This window comes from Limulus polyphemus, unplaced genomic scaffold (genome assembly GCF_000517525.1).
Source record: "Limulus polyphemus unplaced genomic scaffold, Limulus_polyphemus-2.1.2 Scaffold123, whole genome shotgun sequence".
Taxonomy (NCBI): Eukaryota; Metazoa; Arthropoda; class Merostomata; order Xiphosura; family Limulidae; genus Limulus; species Limulus polyphemus.
The window spans coordinates 948,469-959,691 of NW_013665733.1; the positions used below are offsets into that span (position 1 = coordinate 948,469).

An 11,223-nucleotide genomic window follows, 5' to 3' on the forward strand; every position below is an offset into this window, starting at 1 on the left:
TGCTGAAATCTTTTGCAAATCAATTAAAACTTGTGCGTGAGAACAATGGTGGCCCAGTCAAGCGATATTGATACTTGGAATTACTATTAATAAAATTTATTTTTTTTGTTTATAGGCTTTCTTTTAATCTGATCTTAAGTTAACTGTTCTTAAACATATCCATAAAAGAATTTAGGTAGATGATTCTTCAAATTGACCAAAGTGGATTATCTTAAATTGATATTCTTAAAATGAAGAGTATCTGAACACTTAAACAGTTTATTCTAAGATAACAAATACAGTACTGTAATCTCATAATAAAACATTATTTAACAATGTATGACCATTTAACCTTAAATTTACTAACTGTAAAAAAAAAAGCAGTGCTTGAAAATATTAGGTATTCATAAGAGTGTTAGATAGTCTTGCCTGTAAAAGAAGTAGCACCAAAACACCTTAAATAACTTAGTTTTTGAAAAGAAGAAAACCAGAATACACTAGGTAAATATTTACTGCATTCAAGTACTACTTAATTTTTAGCCTATTCTTGAAAAAAAGTTCATTACCTTAAACAGATTATTATTATTAAGTGTAGCCTTAGAGAGTTTTTTGGAAAACAAGCCATATCATAATAGTTTATATATATTACTTTTTAAAATGAACAGGATCACAATACTTTAAGTTAGACTATTCTTAAGAGCAGCAGTAGCTGAATATCTTGAATAGGCAGTATCTAGAAACTTTGAATAGATTACTCTTAAAGATAAGCTTTATCAAAATTTTTTAGACTATTTATCCTTAAAAATAAACCCAAAGTACTTTAAATACACTCTCCAAATATAGGAGAATCTGAATACCTCAGAGAGCCTAATGTTAAAGGGATAAGTGCAGAATGTCTTGAATAGACTATCTTTTTAAAAGGAGGAGTACTTAAATAACTTAGAAAGTCTGCACTAAATAAATATGATTTACCAAATGTGTAAATATCTGCTTTATTGGAGTTATTCTTCACATTTAAAAAGTTGTACAATGTATTGAAAGTACTGAAGACAAATATATTACTTTCTTTTGGTAAATACTGAAAACATGCATAACATATTCTAAGTTTTGTAAATGATGAAGATATGTACAGCATTTTATACTGACAAGTATTGTTACAAGCATAACATTTTGTATCAAGTAATTCCTGAAGAAAAGTGTAACAAACTAATAACAGTAACAATTTTTTAATTAAATTCTAATCTATAAGATATCCAAATAACATGCAAAATGTTGAAAGTTTAGCTGTCGATCAGTACTTAACATGCAATATTTAGTTTTTACAATAGAAATGAATAAAAACCATATAACCCAAGCACTTTCAAAAGGTGGACCTTTCTTCTTCAGGGGCAAACTGATAATGGCCAGTTTGCTCCTGAAGAAGAAAGGTTCACCTTTCAAAAGCTCTCGGGTAATAGGTTTTTTATTCATTTCTATTAAGACTTCTTGAACCTACATGTTTTTCTAACATCATGAACAGTTCTTACAATAGATAGTAAAATAAAATGCTGGTTCAATAAATTGTAAAATATATATCCTGTAATTAAATTAACCAAAGTAATATAATAATGATAAATAGCAGAACTTGCTATGAGTACCATTTATGAACAAGTTATCAGACACACTCCAATGTATACATGATTAAATTAGGGAGCAGGCAACTGAAAACAGTAAATAAATAGTCAAATCTTTAGAACTAGTCAAAACAGATAAGATATGCTTCGATACACGTATGATTACACAAATATGTTGACTTAATAAATAATATAATATCAACAGTGAAAAGTACAATAACTAATAATGCAACCACATACTAATATGACTAATGAGGTGATGTTATAATGTGACGAGCAATCCCACTATTCATTAGTAAAAGAGTAGCCCAAGAGTTGGTGGTGGGTAGTGATGACTAGTTGCCTTCCCTCTAGTCTTTCACTGAAAATTGTATTAAATGTGCTCATTAAATACAAATATGAAAATAAAAAGTTAAGGAATAAAAATGTAGTCATAATTTTGAAAAGGTCATGATATTCTGTAAAACTTTTAGTCCCATAAGAAGTAGCAAGTATAACATTGAATTTGCCACAGAGCTAGACAGATTTGGTGTTCAAAGCATGATAGATCTCTCTTTGAAAAACAAGAGCCAGTTTATAAGCTCTGTCTATGAAATATTGTAACATTAAACAAATTCTATCTAATGGGGGGTTAGGAGTAAACATTGTATCATAAATTATTTGTTATGTATATTAAGACACTGAAAATGTATTACTTTGAAATTATAATGTTTTGTTACAAAGAATAAAATAAACATAATTATAAGAACATTTAATAATCGTTTTTGAATTTTCAGAATTCCATCTTTAGTTGGCTAAAGACAAAAATACACAATTGTATCTTTAGCTTACTGAAAATGGAATTCTGAAGATTTGAAACATTTATTAAAAGCTACATATAATTGCATTGTGTTTGTTCTTTATAATGAAATTATGTTTTCCAAAAAATAAAGCAATTCCTATTGAAAGGTTCTATGTTATTAAAATTTTTTAATTAAACTTTTGATTAATGATACCTCTATCTAAGCTTAAGTTATGTGCACTCTTTGTGGCAAAATAACTTTTTTTTCCAAAATTGGTTCTGGTGAATAAATAAACTTTGCAGTATTGAGAAAACATAGAACAATATTATCATACAAATATTTTATGTTATTAATTAAATGCATTCATTTACCAGAATTGTTAAAGGATCTTGGTATTGTTAATGAAGATTTTTTTTTACTATTATCTGTTGGAAGACGAGTATAAGGATTACAGAAATTAAAAGTTTTGATTTTTTTTTTTACATTCCGATCTTTAATTTTTCCTTTGTATTCAGTAAAATTACTGATGAATTCTTGTAGAAAACTTTACGAATTAATACAGAATTTTACAACTGTCTTCACTTGCAGTAATAGTGAAAGTTATACTAGTCATTGATATTTGAAATATCAAATTGTAAATTTTTCATCAAAACTTGTAGAAACAGATTTCTACATTTATCTTCAGTTATTATCAGTACAAGGTTACACTTTTATTAATTACAAGGTAACATACTTTTAAAGTATAACATAAAAGAGACATTTTTTCAAACAAGCAGTACAAACTAGCCTTCAATGGCCATCTTTGAATAATATTGCACTTGTATATGTGACTACATCATTGGTGCGTGTTGCAGGGGCATTCAAAGAAGCATTGGGGTTTAAAATATAATATTTACATTACACAGAATTCAAAACAGTGAGTTGGTATTTGCATTTTAAAAATTAATTATGCAACAAGTTGTTAATTCTTTTCTTTCCCAGTAAACATCCCTATCACTTTCTCAGTTCTTATAAACCTTTGCAAATTCTGTCTTAAATTTACAATTAAACTTTAAGCACTTATTCTGAGCAGCTCAACTCAATCATGTTCATATCAATTACTGAACTGTACTAAGAAATTTACTTTATTTTTTTTATTTCTGATAGCTATATTATATGTAATAAAATCCATGATCTTACCTGATTATATCTTCATCATTTGGCATCTTGGGTGTATTTATATCTGTTATTATTTCATCTGGATATTCCGTCAGCGCTGAGTAAGTTGTGAGTAGAATGTGTGATTCCCATGCTCACTGAAAATAAAAATGTATAATATACATGCTAATGCTTAAGAAGATTTCATGGTCTAAACTATCTTTTACAGAGTTAGAGCCTATTTCAGTGATATGAGCACACAAAAACCAAAATGTTTAATTGAATTTCACTTCACTAGCTGTTTAGTTAGTAAGTGAAGAAAGCTATGTATGTGTTCATCTAGTTTTAAAGGCTTTACTACTTGCTCAACATTTCAGTTTTAGAACATTTACAATACTATTTGTTTTTATAAGCAATCTTCCTGTATCCACATATAAAATTCCATTGCTGTCAAATAATTAATGGGATAACATGCTAGCCATAAAATTATTTTTAGAAGGTTAATCTGTGCATATGGTAATCTGTGTTAACTTGATTTAATTAATTTACTAACTTGTAGAACCTTATTATCATAAGGCAATAATATGTTACCAGAATTATATTTAGAAATTTGAACTGTGCATTCAACAATTAGAACTACTTAATTATCTGTTAAGCTATATTTAGAAATTTAATTTGTGGGTTAATATTTTAATGTAATAATAAGCTATATTAAAAGGCTTAATTTGTGGAGTAATATCTAATGCAAGCTTTCTTGAATACAAACTTTTTGGTAGATTCACATGTCACTTCATGAAGTGACTTGTTTTCCTTCCACAGAGTTAGTACATTAATACATTGATAATCTAAACATTACAGTAGTTGTATGGTTTTAAAATGTGGTTTGTTGCTCAATGCTTAAATTACATGTTGTGGTGAGATATGTATTACAGATAATTTAATTCAAATGAAACAACTTTCTCATTACATCAGTAAATAAATAACCAAAATACTTGTGATGTATAATTTATACATATATTCAAAAGAAGAAACTTATGACATTGAAGGATTCTGTGCTAACATTCTCTCCATTTTGGGAAATACATAGCTGTTGATTTAAAAAGTTTTTCTAGTTTTATCATAAAGTTTGTAAGTCATTAAAAAAATTTTCAATTGGGACAAAATAGCATGTACTACTTTTTAGCTGTTGTTGGGATAGGATGTGAAAGAAGTGCAGTTGGTCTTAAGTCTCCTAAGTTTGCTTGTGAGCTAAATAATCTTACACTTAAAAGTAAAAGAGCTGTCTGTTCCTGTAGGTCAAAATTAAAACTATTCCAACTAATACTAATTTTGTAATAATGAAAAGTTGGAGGTTTTCTTGATATATTATAGGTAAAATTCTAGAGTTTAAAAGTAAAATGGATTCACAGCCACATTTTTCTCAGTCTTAACTTCAATATCAGTGAAGAAGAGATATTATCTAAGTGCTGAAAAATAAACTGGAGTGAAAAGGAAGCAGTATTTTTTGTGCTGAAAGATTGTATGGATAAAGAAGGAGCTATTACAGTGCTGAAAGACCACTATGCTCTGTTAGTGCTGAGAGTGTACTAGTGAGGAAGGAACTGTTCTTTTAGCACACAAAGCACATGGGGAAAGACATAACTGATACAGTACTGAGGAAGAACTTAGTAGAAGGATTTCTACTAGTGCTTAAAGAATATATAGGTTAAGAAGGAGATGAAGTGTTATTCTGAATTACCGCAGGTAAAGTTGTTCTTCTAGTGCTAGGAAAGATTATGGATGATTAATAGATTGTTCCAAGGCTAAAAGAGCATACCAATTAAAAAGGAGCTGAAATAATACATTTGTGTATGAATATATTATGACTAATGTAAAATTTTCACTGTATTTACAAAGTTCTTAAGACTATTTTGAACGTTATACAAATTACAGCCACAGTTTTATCAAGAAAAAGTTTTACAACTCTTTCACCTTGTTATATTACAAGGTGAAATAAATGTCCTAAAAAATTGTCATGTGTGTGGAATTTAGTGTTGTTCAGTTGCTTTGTACTTCCAAAAACTTGTAAAACATCTTTAAATATTGTATTTACTCATTACAGTCTACATTTTATTATTGTATATGTTATACTCTGAGGAAGAATTAAAAATAACACAAGCCGGTGAATTTAAACTTCATGAAAGTTGTTTTGGTTTTAATAACGGATTTTCCATAATTCATCTACACACATTTCGAAAATAATATTCATTTTTTTTCTATCACATGAGGATTTTTTTACAAATCAGAAATTTAAAAAAACTTACTTAGATCAAATTATTATTTCGTTTACCACAATGAACATTTTTTATAATTATATTTGTAAACAAAAAATACAAACAAACTGAAGAAAAGGGAAGAACATTGATGTCAAACAAATGTGCATCCTCATTCATCCTGATTTTTTTTGTGAAGTCTACGTCTTTTAGTCTCAAAAATACGTGTTGTGGACCTTCTTTTATGTATTGCATTATGACGTTTTGTGAAAAATGTGTACGTAATGGAGAAAAATGATTATCATTTTCAGATTCAGCGTACAGGAATGACTGTAGAACATGTAAAAATATCAAGACAATAAAACCATCGCAGGCCTGTGTTATTAGTGTTCCTTCTCATGCACATCTCATGTGTAATAGCTTTTTGAATACCAGAATTTTTGTTTCAGTTTATTAAATTTAGATTTATTATAAATGTTTAGGTGTCTGATAGTTTAAGATTACAAAAGTGTTTGAAAATATCTATTTTCATACATTTCGTACAGTAATTTAAATATTAATGATCCAACTTTTAGGGATAGACTTTTCTTTTTGTTTGCGAATTTCTTGTGTTGCCCTAGAAAACCTCTCAAAACAGTAATTTGTGTGAGCGTTTCTCACTCCTTGATAAGTGGGGTGTACACTTAGAACGTGACAGTATAGTTGAAAAGTCAACAACCAACTATTCAGTTCTTGAGCGAAGTAGGATATCAGAAGTTCAAATCAAGACCTTTACTGTCTCAAGAACTTTAGAGTGACTCGCGTAAAAGCACTATATGCTGATTGGCTTGCACCGGCACGACTAGTGTAACCACTTTCTGTGTACCGTGTAGAAAAACACATTGAATAATCGATAAAATAGTGAATATATACATGGTTTTTATTTCAGAAATATAAGTAGTTTATCATTGTAGTAGGAAATGAACTTTGATTCATAACCTCTCCTCCATCTCCTCTCTACTATGTTTGCTTTGAAATTTGAATCATCCTAAAAGTAAGAGTAAAGAAACCTTTGTTAAGAGTCAACATTCGGTGATCTTTACTCGGGTCATGTTGTTAAGTCACGGAAAACACACCTTTACCTATTAATCAGTTGTAAGATAAAGTAAGAATTTTAAGTTGTAGCTTTAACGAGTTTGTTTAATGTATAGTAAAATGTAAAGGTCGCTAATTATTTTTTGTGTTGCAGTAAAAATGTATTATTCATGTTTTCGTAAGCTTTCATTGATTATGAATCAGAATGATTGCGAATCGAATAAAATAAATGTTATACATAACATTGGAATGAACGCAATGACACCATAGAATGATAATGACATGTTACTAGTATTTAGAATATATTGAACCAATTGCTTAAAAAGCATTAATTTTTTCAAACGTATCGACATTTGAATCAGTATATGTTACGCCAACAGTTGACTGCTATTGAATAATGTAAGGAAGGTATAACGTAACGATAGTAGTAATGATTCGCAAAGCCAATGTCGTAAAATATCTCGTCACCATGGTTGCTAGTTGAGTAGTTACGTAAAATAATAGTAATAGTAGTAATGATTCGCATAGCCAGTGTCGTAAAATATCTCGTCACCATGGTTGCTAGTTGAGTAGTTACGTAAAATAATAGTAATAGTAGTAATGATTCGCATAGCCAGTGTCGTAAAATATCTCGTCACCATGGTTGCTAGTTGAGTAGTTACGTAAAATAATGTCAGTTTGTTTAAAAAAGTAGGTGTGGCTAGTCATGAATCATCAGCGTTACCACAGGAGGAATCTTTACCATAATTAGACTTAGAGTTGCATAACAAAGTTTCTACAGGAGATATATTTACCGTAATTAGGCTTAGAGTTGTACACCGAAGTTTCTATAGAAGGAACAGAAGGAAACCTTGTCGTAGTTGCGCTTAAATATTCACATCAACGTTATCATCACAGAAAAGTAGTTTGCTGTTATTGTAGGTGTTTGCCAAAATTACCGTAAAGGAAACGCATATCTTTATCGTGGGTGTTATCCGTCTGCTTATACAGAGTACAAATAGATGTTTTCTCTTGGATGTGCTTTGTTCACACCAACTTTTCTAACGTGTTAGGTCAGTGTATCTCAGTGAGTTACAATAGGTCTTGAAAGCCGATCCTGTTTACAAAACTGTGCAAAACTATCCCATAATACCGACATGTATGATCAGCCAACAGAACCTCCCTTATCGACGTTCCATAATGTCGCCATTAAATTGTTAATTAAGGCCAACATCTTTGAAGATATCTTTTATTAGCTGTGATAGAATTTCAGTAATGAGCTGTCTAAAACCGCAAGTTATTTTACAATATTATTGACTTCTTATCAAAATAACTGTTTTGAAGACAGTTTCGCTTATCAAGAGTGATTTGTTCTTGATTAACTGAACAGCGGATTTTGATGGCACAGGTAATTTCAGCAAAAATAAAAGCTTAGATGGCGGAAATATATTATCTTAGCATAAGGAGTACTTTGAATATATATGAATGTTAAGTAAAGAAATAATTGTTTTTGTTTGTTTCTTTGAATTTAAGCACAAAGATATCTAATGGGCTATCTGTGCTCTGCCCATTACGGGTATCGAAACTCGGTTTCCAGCGTTATAAGTCCGCAGACATGCCGCTGTGCCACTAGGGGGCGAAATAATTTATCAACAAAAGGATTGTTCTGACGTTAGATTGACGAAGAAAAATAAGCTCTTTGTTGTTATTTTGGTTGCGGGATTTTGTTCCAGTAATAATAATATTTAAAAACACATTATTATCTCAGTAATTGTGCTTTGTTGAGAACAGGTTTTTTAAAGCACTGTGGCTGTTTTAATGTCACAGATCCAGAGTTTACTATATTACATGCCACCATAGTTTACAGGCTGTTTTAATGTCACAGGTCCAGTGTTTACTATATTACATGCCACCATAGTTTATAGGCTGTTTTAATGTCACAGATCCAGTGTTTACTATATTACATGCCACCATAGTTTATAGGCTGTTTTAATGTCACAGTCCAGTGTTTACTATATTACATGCCACCATAGTTTATAGATTAGTTACATTATCTACGAGTTGTAATGTACGCAGTGTTTAATGTTTTTATTCACCATTTTTTGTTGGTAAATATACACTTGTATACGTTATAATGATTTTGAAACCTGAAGTTGATACGGTTTTAGTATTTTGTCTAACAGTAAACACAAACTTCGTACTTTGTTCGCTATGTCAAACTCAGAGTCAATTATACACATGATTTGTTTTCGATTAAATCATGTCTGGATATTGGGCGTAGGTGAATGTTTTTCAGACACGTAGTAATTGTTAGAAGCTTGTGAACACTAATTACATGTATTTTTATCTTAATACCATTTTTTCGTTTTTTGTACTAAACCACAGTTGCACAGACATGCATTTGACACCTTGCAGTAATACTTCTATATCTAGGTTAGTAAAGAAAAGATAACTGAAACTTAACACCGCTGATCAAGGTGGGCGTATCACATAATCATTGAAATCACCATGGTGAAGTTCAAGTTGATTAATTAAGGAGATATTTAAGGTAAAATTCTGAAGAATACAGATTCACTGTCAAATGTATTCTTAGGAGAAAAGCGAATTTGGTGCTATTTGAATCCTGTTGGGCAATATTGTAAAGTGTATTTGCATAATAGAGGTAGCGCATTACATTAAATTTGGATTTGTTTTTGTGATATCTGTTTCTTAATGTGTGTGTTTTTTAATCAAAATAGATACAAAGATGAGAAACTTCTGATACACGCCACGAACTTACTTTACAGGTATAACAAGCTGAACCATAACTTAGTACTTTATTGGGAAAAATATCAACACCACATTCACATTAATAAATGAAAGCCAGGCATTTTGAACATTATTAATATATACTGAACACTGGCCTTTAGAGCCTTGAACAAAACATCAAGTAGAGGACATTTTATTGTTTTTTAACTATTACTATATTTACTTGATGTGTAATGATATGCAAACACGTCCATCACGTTTTTATGGCATGCAAGAGTGAATCTCTCTTAACCCAACCGTGGCCAGGTGGTTAGGGAGCTCGACTTGCAATCTGCGAGTCGCGGGTTCAAATCCCCCTCCCACCAAACATGCTTGCCCTTTCAGTCGTGGGGGCGTTATAATGTTACGGTTAATCCTACTATTCGTTGGTAAAAGAGTAGCGGTGGGTGGTGATGACTCCAGTCTTACACTGCTAAATTAGGGACGGCTAGCGCTGATAACCCTCGTGTAGCTTTGTGCGAAATTCAAAACAAACCAAACTTAACCACTTCTCCCTTAGTACAAAATGCTTACCAACCGCCTTTCATTAAATTTTTTATTATTATTTGACCTAATTTCCAGATCTTTCCTTTAAACAACAACACTCATTTATAAATATGTGCTAACGTTAATAATACATACCCAGTGTGAAAATTACAGATTATCCCAAATATGAATTGTAATTAATTATTTCCCAAAATCTTTTATATAAGATCTGTACTGTGATTTTCATATCAGTGTACAGGGTTACTCAATGTATTAAACCTTTTTTTTTCATAAGCAATTCTTTACAGTACGTTTACAGTTAAAATGAGTTTCATATTTGTATTATTCTCAACACTTGAATTTTACTTTATCTGGTGAGTTCTTGCTAGATAATACTACATATGACATGCATCGTCTAATACATTTTGGGTGTTGAACATTTTTTAGAAGGCCTTACCGTGTTTTAAAGTCTCAGTTCTATAGGCAACTATATATATATATAAGTAGAAAAATGCGAAGGTTATAAATTATAGAAACTAGGTTTTTAGAGAAAAATCACCTTTTAAAAACTATGGTGGTAATTTATTTACTTGGCGAAGTTTCGAGCAAACAAAAACAAGCCTGTCCGTTAATGACAATTAGGTTTCGAAACGTTCCTGTAATTTATATATATATATAACCTACAATAGAGAAAGAAAACAACGTTTCCTGTTATACACCATTAGCAGTGTGCGTGTGTGGATAGGTAGTGACCAAACTACATAGTTTAGAGTGATCGGAACTTTGACTTTATCAGTTGTGAGGAAAGTGGAAAACAAAAAGGCTTGCTCATACTAGAAGTATACTTCTGTCATAGTGTGAATAGAGAATTAGCTTTTTCCCAAAATTCCTCAGCCTTATAGCTATTCATTTATTACTTCTGCTGTGCATAGGTAGATTTCATTGTTAGATTTTTAAGTGTTTCTCTTACGTTTATAAGCTTACTTTAAAATAACCAGTTGATACACCTACACTCGATAGTCTGTTACGTCTACATTGTACATGAATCTGTCTGTCTCTTGTCCTCTCCAGTGTGTGTGTGTGTGTGTGTGTGTGTGTGTAGTATATATATATATATGTATATATATATATATA

General features: G+C 30.6%; 1 protein-coding gene across 1 annotated transcript in view; it reads left to right on the top strand.

Annotated features, from left to right (window-relative positions):
* LOC106472696 (disks large homolog 1-like) overlaps positions 1-11,223 on the top strand; it is a 177,994-nt gene that overhangs the window by 108,344 nt on the left and 58,427 nt on the right. The window contains exon 11 of the mRNA XM_022402226.1: positions 3,356-3,378. Within this exon, the coding sequence (XP_022257934.1) occupies positions 3,356-3,378 (23 nt within the window). The remainder of the gene's footprint in view (positions 1-3,355; positions 3,379-11,223) is intronic.